The sequence below is a fragment of the Equus przewalskii genome, chromosome 17, assembly GCF_037783145.1.
Source record: "Equus przewalskii isolate Varuska chromosome 17, EquPr2, whole genome shotgun sequence".
In the NCBI taxonomy this organism is placed as follows: Eukaryota; Metazoa; Chordata; class Mammalia; order Perissodactyla; family Equidae; genus Equus; species Equus przewalskii.
In genome coordinates, this window is record NC_091847.1 from 76,273,633 (window position 1) to 76,298,371 (window position 24,739).

The window sequence follows — 24,739 nt, forward strand, 5'->3', positions numbered from 1 at the left end:
CGTACACACACTGAATTCTGTGACTCATTCAAGAATTAAAAGAATAGGGTCTCTAATAGGAGCTAATTTGGTATTTTAATTTTACACAAAGTTTAAATATTTAGGATACAAAGAAATAAAAGGAAATCATAAACAAAATATCCCAAACCTTAACTAAGCAAAGAACATTTTATAAATTGTTAAAGAGAAAACTAAAATTATCAATATAAATCAATTAAGAATTTTTGGTGTGTCCATTTATTCAACAGGATTGGGTAAGTGTGTCATATATATGCACCATACAGAAACATCAAACTTTTTAAAAAGCAGAACACTGAGTATTTAAGAAGGTGTTGCTGCCTTAATTAAACCCGTAATTCGGAAGGCACTTCAGTAACCTTCAGTGCTCCAAAGTCGTGGTCATCATCACCGCACGATACTGAAGAAAAAGTTTATTTGTACCATGTACAAACAATAACTTCCAGTATTATGCAAGAAAACCTTACGTTTTAGGCATTTTCTTTTTTCTTTCTGTACAATTAAAAATAAAATGAACATTAGTACAGTTTTTACAAATATTTTGTTTATTTTAATGAAGCTGGTACAGACAATGTCCATTTAAAACCCATATCCCAGGCCAAAAAGTACAAATAAAATCAAAAAGAGCAGTGTTCTGTCATATACACGTCTGCATGAATAACTTTATTAACTGCTAATGAAAATTAGAACTTTTCTGGGATCTTCTGTCAAGATTTTTCTTTAATCTTACAATGCTTTCTCTTCAGTGAAGCCATCTTTGGAGTCAGTCATTACTCTCACCATCTCTATCATCTTGACTCCAACCTGATCTTCTTCTTTTGGTCCAGACCCTCAGATTTTAAATGTAGCTTCAAGTTAAGGAAAGGTCATTTTTCCACAGTTCAGTTCTCTGAAAAACTTCCATCTCCCACTGAAAGTCATAGTCCAGGAGTGAAGCAATCACATGCTAGAACTTCAGGGCCAATTGGAAAGTCATTATGAATACTCGCATTGGTCGGTCTTATTTATCACAAGCCTGAAAATGCACAGTCCTGGAAAAGGTGGCCTCTCTGTGCACACATGTAATTTTTAAAAAGGAGAGGTCAATATGAAGGGGGCTGAGGTTTGATCACCAAAAATCAGCACAATGAAAACAAACGATAATGAATAATGGGCACTAGAATTCAAATTACCAGATGTTTTAAAGAGGCAGGGTGCCAGTTTTCAATTCCGTGTCGAACACCACATTACAAAAGAACTATTTTTAAAAATAAAAAAGGATTGAGGGAAAAGAAAAAAAAATAAAAAGAATATCTAAATCGTTGAATGACCCCCTGTTTGTTCCTGATAAACTTCAATCACATCTTCTTCCTCCATCCCCAGCTGTAAGAAGGAAGAAAAATATGTTAGCTGTAGAACATAAAAGCACCACTTTTTAATTGGCTGCAATTACGTGGCCACTGTTTTCAAGTGCAAAAAGATACAAGTGATCCAGTTACCCTGTTCTAAGATTAAGACTCCTGTTTCCCTTCCTCTCAAGAGCAGAGGTCTGTCCTTCCTCTGCTTGTCTGTCTATGGAGTCATTCGTCCTACTTTGCTGAGTCAACTTCACTTCTCAGTTTACTCACCAGAGAAAATTTAAGTGTTTCTGAAAAGTACCTTAAAGGAGTGTTAAATCTAATGAAACATGTATTTAATAGTTTAATAGTTTGATGGCATAAGTTTCTAAAAAGCATTTTACTTTTTGATATAATAACCTGATAGAATCTCTTTCAAAAAGCCTAATCTCAATTTGAAATACACATGGTTTTAATTAGAAAAATACTGCCTAAGGATTCCTTTCTAAATGTCTTGCTGTCATCTACAGTTCCTTCTGGCATATAACTGTTATTTTCTTTGATACTGACCACTCTAAATGCAGAAAAGCTATCTATACATCTACTTTTATTTGATACCTCCAGCTTTATAAGCTAGATTTTTTAGCCCATCCCTTCTCAATTCTTAGAGGAAAAAAAGGGGATCCTTTAAAATCCCTTTTTAAGCAAAGTATATGCAATTATTGTTTTTTTTAATGTGCTTTATATTTATATACACTGAAATACTCTGGAATTTTTTTCTTAAAGATATTATTAATAATGGTTGCCTCTGAGAAATGGGAATGCAGATATTCAGAATATATTTATTTTCCATTTTATATACTTTGGTTGTTTGGCTTTTTATTACTTTTATTTTTAACCATGAGTATTCTTTTATTTAAAAAAGAAAAAAGAACACTGGGGGCATGGTGTCACACAGAAACCCAGGTGCTGCCCTCCATGAGGTAAGGACCGTGACTCTCGATTCTGGCGTGCAGCTGGGCTGGGAGGCACTGTGCTAGGCGGACTGAAAACAAAACTAGTACTGTTTCCACTGAACTCCGATACACCACAGAACAAATGGAAAACACAATTTTAAAGGAAAGTCTAAGGTCAATAATCTCCTTTAATGAGAAAAGTTTTGTACTTTATAGGTGACATTTTTGTGAATTACAAAATATGAAAATCAAAATATGCTAAGAAATCTGAAAGTAAAGCACAGACTTATGTTGATTTAAAGTGATTAGATTGGCTCTAGTGTTATGGATCTCTTGGTTGTGGTACATATATGAGTATTAAAATAACTACTAACTAAAGATGCTATTAAAACTTAATCTTAAGTGCACACATAGCTTAGTAAATACTGCAAGGACTAAAATTCCAAAATTACAAGGAACCTTGAAATCAGGAAGGTAGCGTGTGTCCTTAAACTATCAGTTTCAAGCAGCACATGAGTAGGGATGAGTGAACACTCCCCAAAAACCTGCGCTCTCCCACTGCCCCATCACCCCTGTGAAAAGATCATCTCTTAGTGACAGTGAGGAGGGGCCGCAAAATGCACTCAGTGTCCACTGTGCTGCAGCGAGCGCACACGCCAGGACGGGGAAAACACCACATGGGTCTGGAACAGCATACCGTGCCAAAAAGTAAGGAAATACTCAGGAAGGTGGGTGGCTACTAAACTTAGGGGACAAGTTTGATGAGAAAAAGGATATTCACATAGTTTCAAAGTATGTCCCCACAAATTACTCAATTACAAAAGAAAAAAATAACACAGTAAAAAAAAAAAAAGACAGTTAAACTGAGTGATAAAAATTAACATCACCCATAAGGGGTTTCACATGCTCCAGATATTACACCCTGAGAAAGACACATCACCATTCATGTAGTATATTCCAGCCAAAACTACATAACTGGAATCCAGTCATGAAGGACTTTCTAGAAAATAACTGGTTGTATTTTTCAAAAATATAAATGTCATGAGATTAAAAAAAAAAAGGCTAGGGAAGTGTTACAAATTAAAAATGACTGAAGAGACACCTCAATAAAATATGTTTATACTGAACTGGATCCAGTGACGAGGGAGAAAATTTGTTATAAAAGACATAATTGGGACAAGTGACAAAATTAGGTTGTAGATTGAAGCATTCTAACAGTGTTAAGTGTCCTGAATTTGATCAACAGTACTGTGGTTATGTAAAAGAATATACCCGTTCTTAAGAAATACACACTAAAATATTAAGTAGTTAATGGCCATGGTGTATGCAATCTACTCCCAAGTGGTTCGGGGAATATATATACACACACATATATGGCAAAGAGGGAAATAATTAAGCAAAGGTAGCAAAATGTTAAAAACAGGTGAATCTAGGTGGAAGAGAGTACAATTTTTTGTACTATTCTTGCAACTTTTCTGTAAGTTGAAAATTATTTCAAAATAGAAACTTTAAAAAAAGATGGAGACATGTCAAAAAGAACACAGATGCCAAACTGAAGGGGCCCCCACTAGCCAATACCCAAAGAAGAACATACACACAGATTCAAAGTATCTCCCACAAATTACTTATTAATTACACAGGAAAACGAGAACTTTACAATACATAAATCTGGCAGTTACCACCTTAACTAAGTGACCAAAGTTAACATTACACACAACAGGACCAATGACACCACGCACCTCCCGACCTGATGCACTCGCAAGTACACGGTTTCACTCGGTGCTACTCCCACCCGAAAGGCAAAATTGAAGCTCACCACAAGGAAACATCAGACAAACCCAAACTGAGGGACATTCTAAAACATAACTGGCCTGTACTCTTTTAAAAATGTCAGTGTGATGAAAAACAAAGACTGAGTAACTGTTGCAGATAAAGAAAACAACGGAGGCATGATAACTAGTTAGGATGCGTATCCTGGATGGAATCCCAGATCAGGGTTAAAAAAAAAATTATAAAGGACCTTACCGGGACAAATGGCAAAATCAGACTATTGTGACTGCATATTCAATAACAGTACTGTATCAAAGTTCAATTTCCTAAATTTGTTAATTGAACTGTGGCTCTTGGGGGAGAGCACAGAAATATTTAGGGCGAAGGGGTCATGATATCTGCAAATTAATCTCAAGTGGTCCACCAATAACAACAATATGTCTATGTAGAGAGAGTGATAATGCAAACACAGCAGGATGTTAGTGACTGGTGAATCTACAGAAAAGGCTGTTATACAGGAGAATATTACACTCGTCTCCTAACAACCCTGTGAGTCTGAAATGTTTTCAAAATAAAAATAACCATACATCATTCCCACTATCAGAATGTCAGTTTGTATTTGGAAGGAGGAATCTGTCTACATATAAATATACACTCTCTCTCACACTTTATTACTTTCAGAGTCCTCTATGCGGGGGGTGGGGTGGGGGGGAGGGGGCGAATATATAAACAAAGAAAATGTTCCCTATAATAAAACAATTAAATGAAGACACAGAAGCATTAAAAAACATAAACCAAGACAACAGAACCAAATATATTTCTATACACTAATAAGCTCGCAAAATGGGTCAAAAGTCAAAATCAAACCATAAAACATCACCATCACCATCAAACTCTATTAGAAATCTGCCAAATCTAGGGAATATCTCTCCATCTTCAATATGACGTACTGTGTGCTTAATGACAATTTCAGTACTCAATTCCCACTTTCCACCTCTCTTTTTACTGGTACTTTCGAAGGCAATATATGGGAAGTTTCAATCCAAAAGACTGTTTCTCTCTGACAAATGATATACCACTTAAATCAGAGAATATTCACAAAAACGGCAGTTTAATATTAGTGAACCAAATCATTAAATGCAGAATTTAAAATTTTTCTTGACTCAGAGAAGAGATTATACTCACTTCTTTTGGAGTGTGATTATCAGCAATTCTCTGACCTTCAAAGAGAAACCTGAGTGAATTCATTGGAACTCCCTAAAAAGGTAAAAAACACATATGTATACACAAATCTTATACAAGATAATAAGAACTTTGATGCATAAAAAGCAAATATGAGTGGCCAGCCCAGTGGCATAGTGGTTAAGTTCGTGCACTCCACTTCGGTAGCATGGGGTTTGAGGGTTCAGATCCCAGGTGCAGACCTACAAACCATTCATCAAGACGTGCTGTGGTGGTGACCCACATAGAAAACAGAGGAAGACTGGCACAGATGTTAGCTCAGGGACAATCTTCCTCACCCAAAAAAGAAAAAAAGCAAACATGAAAGCTTCAACAGAATACATACAACATAAAACTAGACAGCCAATTCTATCATAATTATCAATTATTGAGTACCAACTTTTGCGAGGCCCTCCCTATACCAAGTATTTTACATACATAATCATAAACGTTCATTACAATCACCCTAGAAGGTACATATTATCATCTTATCTTCATTTCACAGCTAGGGAATCTAAAGCATGGAGAGGGCACACGAACTGGCCAAGAATTTAAGGCCAAACTTGTTCCTAAGCCTGTGCTCTATTCTATAGTTTCCTCTCAAATCTGTAAGTTAACATGAAAGATAAACTCAGAAATTGGATGAGCACTCTCACTAGCTTCCAACTACACAAGCAAAACTGGTTTTAAATAGATTAAATCATAGAAACTTGGTAAAGCACAGTAGCTAGCCAGGTAAGCTACAGTAAACCTGTGATGGCACAGATAGCACTATCAACATCACAAAAGATTAAAACACATTTTTCCAATCACTTAGTCAACACAAATAGTTAAAAGGGAAGAGGTGACTCACTTAAAGAGAAATCACTAGTAAGTATAAATCAAGAATCATTTATTTAGTCCAAAAGTATTATGACAGTTTTGCTCAATACCTAATGTATTAAGGTTTCCAGCTTGAGTGTTCAAACACTGTCCCAAAAACATCCAAAAAAATTAAAACTATCTTCCAATATGTACTGTACATAAATATAGGAGACCGTGCAAACTCACCTTCCATTTAATTTCAAATTCCTTCCAGGGTTGTATTAAATAATAAAATAAACGTAACTGACAAAGGCAGGATAGTCTTTGATTTTAATTATAGGATCTTTTAAAAAAGAAACATTATCCTGTGTCAGAGTGAAAAAAGTTTCTATAGAAACCAATCTATAAAATCAAAATGGAAGAATGATTCAACAAATATTTACTTTATATAGTTTTCAATCTCTCTCTATTGGGTAAGTGTTGCATGGTTCAGATAAATTAAGTTTCCTATTCGTCGTACATCATTAAATATAAGAAAAACTATCAAGCCTCTGTGAACTAAGTAAAATAACTTTTTCTTAAGTTTTAAGTATATGCCCAAGCATAAAAAAAAGTGTTGGAAGTTATTCTAAATTGATGTTATATTTTAATTATCTCCCCAAACCTAGCACTTTCCATTTTGGATCAAAGCTTAATTTTCACTTCAGCTCTGTGATTTACCTCTTTACTGTGCACCATTTTTCCTCAATAATCAACTCCTTGGTCATCAGATGGGGTGAAAAGACTAGATAAACTTCTTCAGAGTCATTGTTAGGATTAAATGACAACTCACCTAAGTCCTTAGCGCAATGCATTTAACGTATATGTTCCTTTCCCCTGGTGAACATCTCAATTTTAGCTCCCATCAATATTATTATAAATGTGAACTAGTTAAGCCCCAATTAATAAGATTTTATTAAGTTTAACAATTGACATCAAAAACAGAAGAGAAAGAAGTGTTTATTGTTTTACTTATCCTAACACCTAGGTGATCTCTTTTTCTTCTGGCAAAAGTGATTTTTATCTAAGTTTCAAATTTAAACTGTAAAAAGCAAGCCTTCTAAAAATAAAACCTACAATACCTGAGTTAATATCATGGAATATGATCTAATTATCAAAATATATCTTGGTTGTCTCCCATATAAACTAATTCCAATTACATTTATTTAAAAACCTCTCTTAGGGGCCAGCCCGGTGGCTCAGTGGTTAAGTGCACATGTGCTGCTTCGGCGGCCTGGGGTTCACCAGTTTGGATCCCGGGTGCAGACATGGCACTGCTTGGCAAGCCATGCTGTGGTAGGCATCCCACATAGAAAGTAGAAGAAAATGGGCACAGATGTTAGCTCAGGGCCAGTCTTCCTCAACAAAAAGAGGAAGATTGGCAGCAAATGTTAGCTCAGGGCTAATCTTCCTCAAAAAAAACCCTCTATTTTATTAATAATGACAATAACAGGTAACATTTATTGAGGATTTTTAGGCATCATGTTAAGACCTTTATGTAGGTCATCTGATTTCCTCTTCATGAGGTAGGCACTGTAATATTTCCATTTTAATATGGAGGAAACAAGGCACATAACTTGTCCAAGGTCCCACAGTCAGACAGTGGTGAAGCCGAATTTGAATCCAGGCAGGTGAAAGGAATTAGTTATTGTTCTAATAATCCAGCTCATGAAGGCCAGAATCTGTGAGGATTTGGCATTAATAAATTAATTAGACTTCTTTATGACTTTTTAAAAAGAGAAAATTCCTTGATGTTGAAAATACAGAATGCAATTAGCAGTAAACGTATAAAGATAATAAACTACTAATATTAATACTTAAATTTAACATATGGCTATAACACCCATGGTTAGAAACAAGGAAATTTCACAGTGATCACAAAAAAGTACTTGCCTTTATTGTGACTCACACTTATAAACTCTCAAGACAGAAACATTCATACAGCTATCTTTACAACTCTAAGTTATTTTTCAAACTAGTTCCACATATCTTATGAACTCAAATTTTGAAATGGGCCACAAGGGGGAAAAAGCAATTAAACAGGATATAAGGAGTATTCTCCTTGAGTTGCTAATGGTGAAAATAATAAAAGATCACTTGTCCTTTGGCAATCATCCTTAAAAGAAAAATTAATGACATATAAAGCTCTGTACTTAATACATACAAACCTGTCTTTGACAGTATGATTCTTTAAGTTTCTTGAGATGTGTTGTCATTTTCACTTTGAAGTGAATCTCACTGCTATCCTAAGGAGATAAAAGAAAAAAAATTATCTCTCTTTGTGTAAACTACTTGCTTTGCTTGAAATAAATTATTTAATTACACACACAATTGGCCCTCCAAATCCACGGGTTCTGCATCCACAGATTCAACCCACCACAGATCTTGTATCTACTATGATTAGGATGCGAAGTTGGCTGAGTCCACGGATGCGGAATCCACAGCTGTGGAACCTGCAGATACGGAGGGCCAATTAAGGGACTTGAGCATCCACGGGTTTTGGTATCTGCAGGGTTCCAGGAAGCAACACCCTGCAGACACTGAGTGACGATTGTACACGACAAAAACAGAAACCTTGTCACCTACATTTTCCCACCAAAACATTCTTTTTAGTATTCCTAACAGGTTTTATTAAAACACTCTAATCATCCTGAAAGTTGCTTTATACCCATTTCAAAAGACACTTAATCAAACAATGTGTGTTGGGGGTTAAAATTAGCAGTATAAGTAAAAGGATGTATGTCAAAGAACGCATTCTTTCATACTGAGTGCCGAGTCTATTTTCAAAATAAAAGAACTTGAACTGTCACAAACCCCCAAAAGCAACTCAAAACAAAAGTAGCCCCCGCAAGTGAAGCGTCGTTACAGGTGGTCAAACCAACAAGAGAGACATATACCATAAAATAACAGACTGAGGAACTGATTCCTGCCATAAACAGTCACCCCAGAGAGTCTGGTCTGTCACCTGAGAAAAATGAGTAAGAATGCAAGTCAGTCAAATTGATTTGCAGGACCACAGATTCTTTTCTTCTACCTAGACTGTCAAGCAAACTACAGGCAACCATCTGAAGAGAATACTGGCACTTGCATACTGTAAAATTTCAAAGCCAATCCTTACAATTACATATCACGTTCACAAATGTATGCTACTGCAAGGTGCATGTTTATACTTTTGTTTGTGACTAGAATTATAAAGAAAAAACAAATTCTCTTCCTATAGATAATTTCATGAACAGACAAAATTTCTACAGCATACCTCACACCATACACTAAAATTCTTCCAGACGAATTAAAAGAGCTAACGTTTCAAAATATTTTTTTAATATTTTTTCTTCCTCTTAAGAGAGAATTTTTCCTCTAATCTTGACATTAGGAAATCCTTATTCTAACGCAAGATTTTAACCTAGAAGCCATAAAAAAAGGAGATTGATAAACTTGATTTAATAAAAACATAAACCATTCATACAGTAAAAGGCACCATAAACAAAAGTTAAGAGACAGTGGAGAAAATACTCACAACACACAAAACAGACAAGAAAAATCAAGAACACATAAAGAATTCCTACAAATCAATATTTAAAAAAGGTAATCACAAATCGAATACAACAATACATTAAAAAGATCATATATCGTGATCAAGTGGGTTTCATTTCAGGGATGCAGGGATGGTTCAACATCCACAAATCTATCAACGTGATACACCACATTGACAAAATGAAGAATAAAAATCACATGATCATCTCAATAGATACAGAGAAAGCATTTGACAAGATACAGCATCCATTTATGATAAAAACTCTAAATAAAATGGGCATAGAAGGAAAATACCTCAACATAATGAAGCCCATATATGACAAACCCACAGCAAATATCATTCCCAACAGAGAAAAACTGAAAGCTATCCCTCTAAGAACAGGAACCAGACAAGGATGCCCACTGTCACCACTCTTATTTAACATAGTATTGGAAGTCCTAGCCAGAGCAATCAGGCAAGAAAAAGAAATAAAAGGGATCCACATTGGAAAAGAAGTGGTGAAACTGTCACTCTTTGCAGACGACATGATTTTATACATAGAAAACCCTAAAGAATCCACTAAAAAACTTTTAGAAACAATAAATGAATACAGTCAAGTTGTGGGATACAAAATCAAGATACAAAAATTGGTTGCGTTTCTATACACTAACAACGAAGTAGCAGAAAGAGAAATTAAGAATACAATCCCATTTACAATTGCAACAAAAAGAATAAAATACCTAGGAATAAACTTAACCAAAGAGGTGAAAGATCTGTACACTGAAAAGTATAAAACATTGTTGAAAGAAATCGAAGTAGACACAAAGAAACAGAAAGATATCCCATGCTCTTGGATTGGAAGAATTAACATCGTTAAAATGTCCATACTTCCTAAAGCAATCTATAGATTCAACGCAATCCCTATCAAAGTTCCAACAACATTTTTCACAGAAATAGAACAAAGAATCCTAAAATTTATATGGAACAACAAAAGACCCCGAATAGCCAAAGGATTCCTGAGAAAAAAGAACAAAGCTGAGGGTATCACTCTCCCTGATTTCAAAATACGCTACAAAGCCATAGTAACCAAAACAGCACAGTACTGGCATAAAAAGAGACACACAGATCAATGAAACAGAATCGAGAGCCCAGAAATAAACCCACACATCTATGGACAGCTAATATTCGACAAGGGAGCCAAGAGCATACAATGGAGAAAGGAGAGTCTCTTCAATAAATGGTGTTGGGAAAACTGGACAGCCACATGCAAAGAATGAAAGTAGACCATTATCTGACACCATGCACAAAATCAACTCAAAATGGATTAAAGACTTGAATGTAACACCCGAAACCATGAAACTTCTAGAAGAAAACATAGGCAGTATGCTCTTTGACATTCGTCTTAGCAGCACATTTTCAAGTCCCATGTCTGACTGGGCAGGGGAAACAAAAGAAAAACTGAACAAATGGGACTACATCAAACTAAAAATCTTCTGCACAGCAAAGGAAACCATCAACAAAACGAAAAGACAACCTAACAATTGGGAGAAGATATTTGCAAACCATATATCAGATAAGGGGTTAATATCCAAAATATACAAAGAACTCATACATCTCAACAACAAAAAAACCAACAACCCAATTAAAAAATGGGCAAAAGATCTGAACAGAGATTTCTCCAAAGAAGATATCTGGATGGCCAACAGGCATATGAAAAGATGCTCAACATCATTAGCTATCAGGGAAACGCAAATCAAAACTACAATGAGGTATCACCTCACTCCGGTCACAATGGCTACAATTAACAAGACAGGAAACAACAAGTGTTGGAAAGGACTGGAGAGAATGGAACCTTCATACACTGCTGGTGGGAGTGCAAACTTGTGCAGCCACTATGGAAAGCAGTATGGAGTATCAGAAAATTAAGAAGAGATCTACCATATGATCCAGCTATCCCACTGCTGGGTATTTATCCAAAGAACTTGAAAACACAAATGCATAAAGATACATGCACCTCTATGTTCACTGCAGCATTATACACAATAGCCAAGACTTGGAAGCAACCTAGGTGCCCATCAAGGGACGAATGGATAAAGAAGATGTTGTGTATATACACAATGGAATACTACTCAGCCATAAGAAATGATGAAATCTGGCCATGTGTGACAACATGGATGGTCCTTGAGGGTAATATGCTGAGTGAAATAAGTCAGAGAGAGAAAGTCAAATACCGTATGATCTCACTCCTAAGTAGAAGATAAAAACAATGACAAACACATAGCAATGGACATTGGACGGGCAGTTGCCATAGGGGAAGGGGGGGAGGGCAAAAGGGGTGATTAGGCTCACATGTGAGGGGAAGGACTCTAATTCGTTTTTGGGTGGTGAACATGATGTAATCTACACAGAATTCAAAATATATTACGATGTACATCTGAAAGCTATATATTGTTATAATCCAATGTTACTGCAATTAAAAAATAATAAAAAATTTAAAAAAATAAAAAGGTAATCAATGGCATAGGAGAGACATACAGATTAATGCAATAAAACTAAGGGCCCAGAAATAAAGCCATATAATATCTATGTTCTCTTGATTTTTGACAAGGATGCCAAGCAGTTCAATGGGAAAAGGATGGACTTTTCAACCAATGGTCTGGGACAAATGGATAGCCACATGCAAAAGAAGTTAGAATCTACCTCAAATCCGGACAAAAATGATCAAAGACTTAATCACAGCAGCAAAAGAAAAAACAGATCAATTCACCAAATTTAAAACCACGTGCTGCAAAAGGACATAACCAAGACAGCGAAAAGACAACCCAAGATGGGAGAAAATATTTGCAAACCATCTATCTGATTAAGGTCTAATATCCATAATATAAAAAGAATTATTACAACTCAAAAATAAAAAAATAATCCAATTTTTAAATGGACAAAACATCTGAAGAGACATTTCTCCAGACATGACGTATAAATGGCCAATAAGAACATGAAAAGATACTCAACATCATTAGCCATCAGGGAAATGCAAATCGAAAAAGATACTACTTCACCCAGTAGGATGACTATAATCAAAAAGACAGATAACAGTAAGTATTGACCAGAATGGAGAAATTGAAATCTTCATACATTGCCAGTGGGAATTAAAATGATGCAGCCACTGCTGAAAATAGTTTGGCAGGTCCTCAAAAAGGTAAACAAAATTACCACTGTATTAGACCCAACAATTCCACTCCTAGATATATACCCAAGAGAACTAAAAACACATCTACATAAAAACTTACATATGAATGTTCACAGCAACATTATTCATGATAGCCAATATATGGAAACAACCCAAATGTCCATTAACTGATGAACTTAATAACAAACTGGTATATCCATACAATGAATTATTATTTGGCCATAAAAAGGAATGAAATACTGATACACGCTACAACTTGGATGAACTTTGAAAATATGCGGAATGAAAGAAGCCAGACACAAAAGGCCATATATCACATCATTTCATTTTCATGCAACGTCCAGAATAGGTAAATCCATAAAGACAAAAACTAGCTTAGTGGTTGCTAGAGGGTGGAGGGAGAGGAGGATGCAGAGTTATTGCTAGTAAGTACAGCATGTCTTTTTTAGGGTGATGAAAACATTCTGGAATTAAATAGCGGCAATAGTTGCACAGCCTTGTGAATGTACTAAAGCCAATGAATTATACACTTTAAAATGGAGAATTTTATGGTATATGAATTATATCACCATAAAAAATTTTCAAAATGAGATAATCACAGAAAATGGCAAAAGGATATGAACACACAATAGAAGAACATAAACATAGTAGACAAAAAATTACACCTCACTGATAGAGAAATGCAAAATAAAATTCTTTTACCTATCATACTGGCACAAAATTGAAAGACTGGTAATATTTCACGTTTGGGAGAATGTGGGGAAATGGTACGCTGATGCTTTGATGGTGAGAGTCCACCAATTCTGTCTTTTGCCCTTTAAAAAAAACAACTATGAAGATTCATTCCTCCAACAATTTTCAGCTAACCTTCTAAGTATCAGCAAACATCTCAAAAAGGGTCAGTAAGATACAGGCCAGAGTCTGGAGAAATGAGGTGCCAGGAAAAAGCAAAGGGTCAGGAAAAGGGCAGAGAGGTCCTTTTGTTTAAGGTTGGCCTCAGCCTTATCAACTCAATAGTATCCACTGTATTTGCCATTGACGACTGCTAACGAAAAAAACAGGTTTATTTGGCGAAATTAAGGTGATCTAAATCTGCAAAGCAGACCAATTAAAAAAAACAGTACCAGCCTCTTCTACTTCCAAGAGATGCATACATAGTAAATAAAAATGCCTTTTATAAATAACTTGCCTTACCTAAATCACTTTTCCCATGTGTTAGAAATTATTCACAGATTCAAGGAAGAGTCAAAGGAGAAAAATAATGAAACTCACCTGTCCAATGACTTTCAGTTTTATGTATTCTCCTTCCTTCTTATCCCCCAAATCCTCAGTTGAAGGTTTTGCCTCCTGAAAGAAAAGGACATTTAAAGAAAAGAGCAAAAAAGGTCCCAACCCAATTACTGTCCCAAACACTAGTTCACTAGAAATCAAGAACGAGGTCTCTTTTCTTACAATATCCTACAATAATGGTAATAACACTTCGCCGTGCATCAGAACCCCCCAAGGACTGGTTAAGCCCCCTAGGCCCCACTCCCAGTTTGTTCTGTAGGTCTGGGGTAGGGCTGCAATTTGCATTTCTAACAAATTACCACTCTGCTGGGCAGAGGAACAACCTGGAAACCATTACCCTTACAGTCAATTCCTATTAGTCAAAGGAAGCTCATTCTCCATGAATTCTTAACCAAACATTCTGAACCCAAGATTATCTTCTCACAGCCTATGGGGAGAAGTTAACTACGCCCATTACAAAACTATACTAAGAAACACAAATTAATCATAGTAGCATAAGCAAACTCTATTTAGGAGGAAATCAAATGGCCAAGCATCTGGCCTAACATACTCTAGAGTCAAAACAAATCAGTTTTCTCTCACCTACTATTTTAGACTACCTGAAGCGTTATATGCAATGTCAGAAGATTAGGCTTGGCTGAAAAAGAATTAGGGGAATTGAACCTAAATGAGAGAAAAGCACAAATGGTAAGCAGGAAAAGGGAAGAGGAAACCAGACTGGAAGAAAGAAAAGAGAGTCACAAAGGAATTCCAAATGAAGGGATACTGAAAAGAAAACGAAACTAACACAATAAATTAGTTGAAACAACTTCACCACGAAGTATCTAAGAAAAGTAAGCCACTTTTTCTTTTTTAAGATTTTTTATTTTTTCCTTTTTCTCCCCAAAGCCCCGCCGGTACATAGCTGCATATTTTTTTTAGTTGTGCGTCCTTCCAGTTGTGGCATGCGGGACTCCGCCCCAGCATGGCCTGACAAGCGGTGCCACGTGCGCAGCCAGGATCCCAACCGGCGAAACCCCGTGCTGCCAAAGCAGAGGAACCCAACCACCCAGCCACGGGGGCGGACCCGTAAGCCACTTTTAGTAAAGGAGGAAGCCTGGAAAATTTCACTCAATGGTGTGATAGAAGCAGCTTTCCCATGTGCTATATCTTTGTTTGGCCACCAAATAAATTATTCACTTACTTAAATATATACTATATTATTCATAACAATTTCAAAGTGTTAATCCATGCTTGATAAGAATATAACCAACCATATTGTATCTTAAAAATAAAATAACGGCCTTACCTGTGTATCTCACGCCAGTAACTTAAAACTAATAAACTCTTTGACACTCAAAATTTAACAGAAAATATTAAACTAGAAGTAGCTTTTAACTTTAAGATAGAGGCTAGTGGGGGCCAGCCCTGTGGCCGAGTTTTAAGTTTACGCGCAGAGGCGGCCCAGGGTTTCGCAGGTTGGGATCCTGGGCGCAGACATGGCACCGCTCATCAAGCCACACTGAGGCGGTGTCCCACATGCCACAACCTGAAAGATCCACAACTAAAAATACACAACTATGTACCCGGGGGCTTTGGGGAGAAAAAGGAAAAATCTTTTAAAACAATAAATAAATAAAATAAAATAAAATGCCATCTGACCTGCCCAGAATCTTCAGGGTTCAGTTCAAACTCCTTAGCTGACACACAGTGGTCCTTCCTGTGCTGGTCCTTATTCTCCTGTTTCTTACTAATAATACCCTTTGCTCCAGCCATACTGAACTATCTACAACTCCTTGAACATGGCACCCTCTATCTTATCTCCCCTATCTCTGTACAAGCTAATTCCCTCTGCTTGGAATGTCCTTTCCTACCCTAATCCCTTTTCAAGACCACTCGGGCATCACTTCCTACAAAATGATTTCCCAGACCACCCTCTTAAATGTCCCATACTGCTTACTTGTATCTATTATAACCACATTCGCATGCCTGTATCTCCCACTAGACTAAGCTCCTTATTGGCATGCCTTACTCTTCTTTGTATTTCTGGTCAAGCACAGTGCCTGGTACTTTGAAGATATTCAATATGCTTGCCAAATAAATTAATGTTTTCTGTGATGGTTTTGTATGTCTTGTCTCACCGTAAGTGTATAAGGAGAGGGTCCTAAGTTTTTCATCTTTATAATCTCTGTAGTGCCAGGCGAATACTAGGCAATTATTTAATGCTCGCTGAATTAAGGTGACAGCACTACTTTCTGTATCATACCACAAAATGTTACTAACGCTTCATACTTCTACTCTACACAACAGTCAGTCCAAACAAAAATCCTTTCAGATTTTTATATTCACAGTTGAAAATAAGAATTCACTCCGTTCATAAGAACATGTGAACACAGGGATTTGCTATTTCCACAAACAAGGCGCCACTTTCCCTAGTCGCTCCATTTCGGCGACGTCTTCCAGACTGAAGCCCCACAGCAGTGTCATCGGTGCCACTTGTTTAACAGCCTCATGCTTGCCTAACGCAGCCATCCAATTTTTCCTGTGCTACCTTTTTTTCTTTTGACAAACTAGTCTGGAAAGTGAGAAGATCTTAGATAAAAAAGGCCAAAGTTTGTCTCCAGAGATTTCAGCGTCTTTTGTATGCTCTTTCCTTCTCTCCCCCGTAAAAAAGCAGCCAATACAGAATGGTATGGCACACTAGCTACCAAACAGTGCAAGCATACAGCACTGGGTCTGGGACACCAGGTCATCAGAGAAAAGAGAATCCCAGAGAGGGCCGGTTGATTTGGCTGGAGAGGATGCACAGCCCAAGAGCAGAAAAACCTGGTAACCTAAGAAAAAGTAAATGTATGTACAAGATCAAAGAGAGGAACTGAAAACCTCTAAGTTTTCAGGTGTCATCCAGAGACTGAATCATGGTACCTGGAATGGTAAAGGAATTTATCAGACACCAGGCACTATCAACTCTTCTTTGCAAGATATAGAAGGAATAGCTTGGAAATAGAAGACGGCTGGATCTGGAAAGAGAATTAGACTGGAAAGGACAGAAAACACAACGATCCTCATTTAAAAATATAAAAAATTCATGAGAAGGATTTTATTGTGCCATTTCAAAGTCAAAAAACAAGGACTTTGCTTAGAAGTGCTCTGCCAATCAGTATGCTGACAATCCAATCACATGGAGAGAGCATCACACTTTACCCACAGTCTGTCACCGACCCTTCCACTCATACAAGGGTTGTTCGTTCTTCTGAATGAGGGGAGATTCTGAGGAAATCCAAAAACAAAGAATGCATTTACCCTAGTTTGATGACATTAACAAATCTGTTCACTTTTTAAGGAGTGACAACAATATCCTGGTCATGTCAAAAGAAAAAGTACTTCTCTTTTAGAGATACATACTGAAATATTTACAGATAAAATGTCTGGGACTGGCTTCAAAATAACATGAGGGATTCAAGTGGGGCTGTGCAGCTGAAATAAGACAGCCAAGAGATGGATATATAGGTACAATTATATGTACATTAAAATTTTCCATAATAAAACATTTCATAAAAATGCATTCACTCAAAGTTTCCAAAAATTCTGTTAACCATAGGTCTTACTGTAACATATCAGTTTACTTTATTTCCTAATGAAGCAAGCTCAACAAGGGTTAAATTGGATAATTCTAATACTTATATCCATTATTAAAAAATACAAACTCCAAAATCACCATAAAGTCTTCTCCCTCATAATTCAATGAATTTACCACAATTCTAAAAACACAAAAATACACATACATTTTCAGCTTCATGCTACACATATTCAAACTTAATGAGACGGTACTAGAGATCTGGAACGGAACTGACCAAATTTAGCTCCATAACTTCAAAGTTTAAGTCGGGCTGTCAAGACACTGGGTCTTCTGTAAATCTACATTCAACCCTACAATTGTGGTTAAACACTAAACATGCACAGACAACTTCTCAGGAACTGAAAATTATAATTGAAAATTGCACTGGTTGTGTAAACCCTACTCTTTGATCCTAGACTACGGACGTATGCAAAGCCTGGAACAAACTGGCCTGACCGTATCTAAAAGTACCAGCACATAGATGAGGTATGGCAGACAGGCAGTTGTTCATTACCTATCCAATATCCATTTTCCCCTTCTTCCTTACAAAGGGAAGCCTAAATGTGCCCAGCTAAAAAAGAATATTTCCCAGCTTCTCTTAAGGCCACATGATGCAGTGCTGGTCAATGAGAGAAAAGATGACATAGTTTTTGGTATACTTTTTCCCTTTGCTTTATCCCTTTCTCCTGCCTGGAACAAAGATACAAAGCAACCTTTTTGTGCCCACAAGGAGACAAGCATGAGCTGTTAAGGATGGAGGAGAAAGGCATACGAAGGCATTGTGGCACTATCTTACCAGCCCTGAACTACTTACGTCTGGATGTATTTCATGAGAAAAATAAACTGCATATTTGTTTAACTTACTATATATCAGATTTTCTGATATTCAGGCCAAAACCAATCTAACCCGACATAGGAAGTGCTGTAAATAGGTATCGTTTGGCTCATGTTAAAAACAGGTCCTAGAAAACCACCTCAATGTGCGTGAAAAGCAGAATGGAGAAGTAAATTGTGGTACCTTCACACAATGGAATGCAATACGGCAATGAGATTTAACAAGATACAACTACACACAATAATATGGACAATCTCCAAACAATGAGCAAAAGAAGCCAGACACAGAAGTATACACTGTATGATTCCACTTATATCATGTTATAATGTATAAAACCAGGCAAAACTAATCTGTGTGTTAGTTAGGCTAGTGGTTCTTAATTTGGGTGCTGGCTGCATAAACATGATCAATTTGTGAAAGTTCAAACTATCCATTTATGTGCACTTTTTCATATGTATATTAATCTTCAGTAAAACCTTTAAAAATAACTGGCCCTGAACACTGAGAACAGTGAGTCCAGCAAACAGAACTCCACCCTTCCTTCCTTCAGGTCTTTTCCTTCAGACTCTCATTAGCTCAGCAAAGGCAATCACAGGCAAAAAGAATGGTCGAAATAGAAAAGCATAACAAATACCATACATCTTTAAATAAATCTGAGTCATGTTGTAGGAATATTCAAAATTTAACCGTAAAACTAAGGTGCTCAATGATAAAACCTGTGTGAACTTACCAACATGACTTTTTTGGAGTATCAGATAATTATCTACCAAAAAAAAAAAATCACAATTTCAGGAAATTCCAAAATGGGAATACTACATGGCTTAGAGAAAATTATCCGTAACAATCCCAATGTCCTGGAAGATGCAAATGATTTGATCTTGGAGATAAAGTTACCAGGTCTATCGCAAATAGAAGTAAAGGTCAAGAAGGTATGCAAAAGCATCATAAAAGGAAAACGACTCCACTCGGACAGCCAGCCCTTCCTCCGGACCCAAACGTCACGGGAACTGAAAGAGGAGGAGGAGGACCTGCTGCTTCATGTTTCTGAGGCACCCCTCCAATTCTAGGGCCGAGAATGACGCTGACAGCACACTGACAGTCAAGAAATACTTGATAAATGAATGAATCTGACCACTCATTCCTTCAAAAACTTTTACTAAAGTATCCAGTCACTTTGCCCGGGCACTTCAGGAAAAAAAGGATGAAGAAAGCCTGATTCCTGACCCTGAAAAGCAAATGGTCCAATGGAGAAAGACACTTAAGTAAATAACTGTAACACTATATAAAAAGCTATAACGGAGACATTCTAACTGCCCTGGGGAACTAATGGGTGTCACGACATACTTGACAATTGCTTTATAGTTTTGCAATTTGAACTACTCAACTAACCTTCAAGAGTACTCTAACCATAACAATCACATTCAGTTTTCAAAATATTATTAAGTATTGTTTAGGTGACATTTGCTTTGAAATGTTTTATTATAATCTATATGTTTGCAACACCCACTAGCAGCACCTCATATATCTATCAGAGAGAAGAGAGAACATATCTTTACTCTCCTAGGCCATGGAATGCTTAATGTATGTATCACTACCTGCTCAAATCATAGCTACAGTTTAACGTACTTATTCTATGATATAAATAGTAGTATACACAATTATGAATTTTAATATACGCCCAGTTCATCGTATTCTTCTGCTCTCTCAAGCCAACAATTACTAAGATCAGTAAACAGCAACAGGGAGATATAAAGAACACTGCAGGGAATAATGCTATCCTAACAGAAGAAATACAATTCATGTCATAGATTAAAGATAACTGCAAATTCACGGTTACTCTTCCCTTTGAGAAACGGAGTCTAAATGCCTTTCCCTTGGTGACTATAGTTAATAATACTGTATTGCATATTTGAAAGCTAAGAGAGTAAACCTTAAAAGTTCTCACACAAGAAAAAAATTTGTAACTATGTGTGGTGATGGATGTTAACTAGATTTATTGTGATCATTTCAAAATATATACAAATATTGAATCACTATGTTGTACACCTGAAACTAATGTGACATGTCAATTATATCTCAATAAAAATAAATAAATCTCTTGAATTTGGGCTGGCCTCAGTGAACTGCCTGACCAACCAAATGCGAAAGTGAGTTCCAACGCTAGGTCCCAGGAGGCTTGAGGTTTCCACTCCGCTTCTCTGGGAACACTCACTCTCTTGTGAGGCCTGAGCTGCCATAGGTCTGACTATCCTGGGATCCCCAGGCTGAAGAGAACACATGATGAGACCACTCACAGAGGCCCTGAGACTGTAAGAACAGTCCAGCTATTTGAGTAAGCCTAGCTGAGGCCCCCACACAAGGAGCGATGATGAGTCCAACTCACAGAGCCCTGCTCAGTGGCAGATTTATGAGCAAATTACAAGATTGTTGTTTTAAGCCACTAAGTTTTGAGGTAGCTTGTTAGGAACCAACAGATAACCTCAATTACATAATGGTCCAAATCCTTGACCAAAGATAAAAGGAAATCATTCAATCAATCTCTCTCTCTGACTCTGAGGCGGGGGCAGGGAGAACGAACCTTGTCATAACAGATTCAGTTAGCATTTAAAGCAAACCAGTCATCCAAATTATTACAAATTAACAGACCTGAACTGAAGAGCTGAAGTCCTCACTGCCTTTGATGATTCTGACATACGAAAAAAAAAGATAAACTTGAAGACGGGGAAGGAGAAAGGGAAAATATTTGGACAAATCACCCTTGCCCATTTGATATTAAGCTTCTGGTTCTATGTGAGTGCTTAATTTTGCTGCAAGGTGATTAGGCTAAAGGAGAGCACCCAATCCGTTACTGGTTAAAGTCTAGTCCTTAACCTTTTTGAGGGATCATGTACCCCTGATGAAAGCTATTTCTTTCTCCCTTAAAAAAAATACACATGCACAAATACTCACAAAACAATCTATACAATTTCAGTGAATTTTCAGCCCTTAAGGTCCATGAACCTCAGGTTTAGAAACTATTTTAGAAGATTATTCAATAATGGTCCACAAATCCACTACATAATGGCAGCATTGTCAGAATTATAAGAAAGCATTTCACTCAAATTCCAAAAATAATCATTTTTCATTAATCAATGGAGAACCCAGCAATTTAAGTCTCGTGTGAATTTAATATCCACCTATTTTAACCTGAAATTATTACTCAATTTCAATATCTTAGCAACAGACAATAACCTTCTGAGAGGTACTTCAGAAAACACATGATTCTAAAAGAATCTGGTTTAAATTAAGATTGTGATTCAGTCTCATCTGCTGATATTGCATAGTTGTAACTTGGGATTCTTACTCTCACTCATAAGCCTCTTAAGGGTGAGAGTGGAGCTGCATATCTCTTTAAATCCTTAGTACTCAACACTGGAACTGTACTGGGTCCTGATTATTAATAATGATGCTGGTCAATCAACCTAAAGCAACAGTTCTCAAATTTCTTGGTCTCAGGACTCTTTTACACTTTTAAAAATTATTTAGAACCCCCTAAAGCTTTTGTCAGGTTGGTTATGTCTACTGAGGTATACAATATTTAGACACTGAAACCACCAAGAAATGTTTTAAATATTAATTCATTTTTAAAATAACAATAAACTCATTATATATTAGCAAAGAACATTTTCATTAAAAATAGTTTCCAAAACAAAACTAATGAGAAGAGTGACACTGTTTCTGCATTCTTGCAAATCTCTCAATGCCTGCCTTAACAGAAAGCAGGTGGATTTTCACATCTGCTTCTACATTTCAATCTGTTGTAATACCACAGGTCATTTAAGTCTTGAGAAAACTCCACTAAACACTCATGAAAGAATGAAGAGTGAAAAAGACAAATAATGTGTCATGTGCTGGTATTATCATGAAAATAGTTTTGGCCTCGAGGACCCCCTGAAAAGGATCTAAAGAACCTCTGGCCTACAGCCACCTGTTAGTGCCCCAGGTCCTTTATTTTTTCCCTCACGTCTTTCTTAAATGACCGGAATTCAATCTGGTGGAATAAATTCTACCATTTACTTCATAAGTCCTTCTGTACATTTCTGTTTCAACATGCTTCCTAGCCACTTCTGAGCATCAAAATAAAAGGCTGACGAAACTGAGCATTTACACCTGTTCCTCCCTCCCTGGTAACCAAGTAAACAACTATCTAGGGAAATACTTATAATGCCATTCCCATACCAACTTGGGAATTAACCTCGACTGTTAGTAAGAAGACCCATCCAAAACTATCTAGATTATGGTTAAGCTTTAAAAACATACATGTGCATTTTGCACGACAGTACAAATCCACAAAAGCATCACTTGCTCTCACCAAGTGGTACAAAACTGAACTAGGTTAAAAGCCAGGGGAATAAGTGTTAAATTTAAAAGCTCAAGTACACTACGGAGTTGAATGAAAAACAGTTTCCTAGATAACTATCACTAAACAAGCAAAAGGTCCAAAAATACTTTAAAAAGTCAATGTCGCCTGAGCAACAAAACGAAGTCCAGACAAAAACCTTACGAATTAAAAACTAGCCATAAGCGTGGTTAACTACAAAAAGATGAGGAAGAAAAACTTAACTACGGAAAACCGAATACTCCTGATTGAGTGCAAATTCCAAGGAAATACTTGATAGTAAATACTAACATTGAGATGGAGCACTTTGCCAAAATCCGCAGCTTTCTACAAATGTTCTGCAACTGCTCTCCATACACGGAGCTTTCCTATCCTTTTCCTACAAGGGATCAGTCACCTTCAGGTTAATGCCCAGATGAAATGTTTTGAGTTGCTCTAGCAGTTTTGTGCTACTTTCTTTCTTGGTTATTCTGAGTGCTCTCTTACAACTGGAGAGCCGCTCAACCAATCCCGAGTAAGGAAAGGGAAAGTACAAGAAAAGAGGCGACAGCTCCGCACCCCCACACGGCAAGACTCCGAGCGCGGCGGCGGCCCGGCCCTCGCCGCAATCGCAATCCGGACGGAAAGCAGAGCTTTCTAGGTTCCCAGCAACCCGAGACCGCGTCTCCCTGCCCCCGCCCCCACGTCCCCACTCAGGAACTACCCAAAGACCCAGACCAAAAAGTGGAGTACAGCCGCTTTTCAGGGCCCGGAGCCTCCAGGGCAGGGATTCTCTCCCGTTACATAACCGGGGCCTAGGGCCCCGCTTCTGCAATCAGTCCTCGGAGAGGGAGGCGGACGGGCTCCCCAGGGACCCTCGCGGGGGGTGGAAGCCGGGCTCTGCACCTGGTGGACTGGAGACAGAAGGGGGCCGACTTGACGGAGGCCGCGGCCAGAGGCGCTGGGGCGAGGGGACGAGCGAGCCCGGGGAGCGGCAGGGCGGCTCCCGGAGGCCCGCGGCAGGCCCCGGCGTCTGCGGCCCCAGCCCACTCCCTTCCTCCCGGGCCGAGGCCCCACCGGCCGCCCCCTCCCCCAGGGCGCGCTCCCCTCCCCCGCGCCTCCATCCCGGCCCCGGCTGAGCGGCAGGCGGCCCTGCCGAGGAGGGCCTCGGCCCCGCCATCGCGCGCGCCCAGCCCGGTACCTGGTCAGACATGGTGACGGCGGCTTCCCCCGGGGTCTCCGCGCAGCAGCAGCCTCGGGCACGCAGGACCTCGCTCCGGGGTTTACAAATCCGTCTCTCTTCCCTACAGCACAACACCGCGGCTGGAGGGACTTCCGCTACGCCTCGCGTCACTTCCGGTACGCGCCGGGGGAGGGACGGGCGAGAGGGGAAGGCGAGGCGGGAAAACGGCGGGGAGCCGACGGCCGGGAGGGCTCGCGCGCCGCTGTGTTGGTGGTCGCGCGAGTGACTCAACGACAGTCTCCTCAGCGCCGCCGAGCGCCGGGGCCCGCGCCCGTCCCCCGGCGACAGTTCCCGGTCCCCAAAGTTGCTGTTGGGAACCGTAGCGACAGCCCAGACTCCTCCCTCCCGGACACCTTGCGCGTCTCTGAACGCCGAGCCCGACGCTTCTATTGTCTCCCGGCCTGGCTCGTCAGCCTTCCTAAATAATCTGAATTGAATCCCTGTGCTTCTGACCCCAGAGCTAACGTTTTTGGTTAACCAGCGCCCTGCTTCCCCCGCTTGCCAAACACATGACCTTGATTAAAAAAAGAAAGCAAAACAGTCATCCCATTGGACACAATCTCGATGAGCTGATTCCAACCCGTGAATTCC

The 24,739-nt window shown here is 38.3% G+C and overlaps 1 protein-coding gene across 2 annotated transcripts; it reads right to left on the reverse strand.

Moving 5' to 3' along the window:
• Window positions 1-540: 540 nt before the first annotated feature.
• On the reverse strand, window positions 541-24,739 carry SUMO1 (small ubiquitin like modifier 1). Of its 2 annotated transcripts, XM_070580754.1 has the most exons (6): window positions 23,812-24,044; window positions 21,195-21,234; window positions 14,098-14,172; window positions 8,293-8,370; window positions 5,246-5,317; window positions 541-1,380 (listed from the first exon to the last, which is right to left on the reverse strand). In XM_070580754.1, the coding sequence occupies exons 1-6, from the start codon at window positions 24,027-24,029 to the stop codon at window positions 1,312-1,314; spliced, it is 552 nt and encodes a 183-aa protein (XP_070436855.1). In that variant the 5' UTR covers window positions 24,030-24,044; the 3' UTR covers window positions 541-1,311. The 2 variants fall into 2 exon arrangements, with proteins under 2 accessions (XP_070436855.1, XP_070436856.1); XM_070580755.1 differs by lacking the exons at window positions 21,195-21,234; window positions 23,812-24,044 and adding an exon at window positions 24,107-24,739.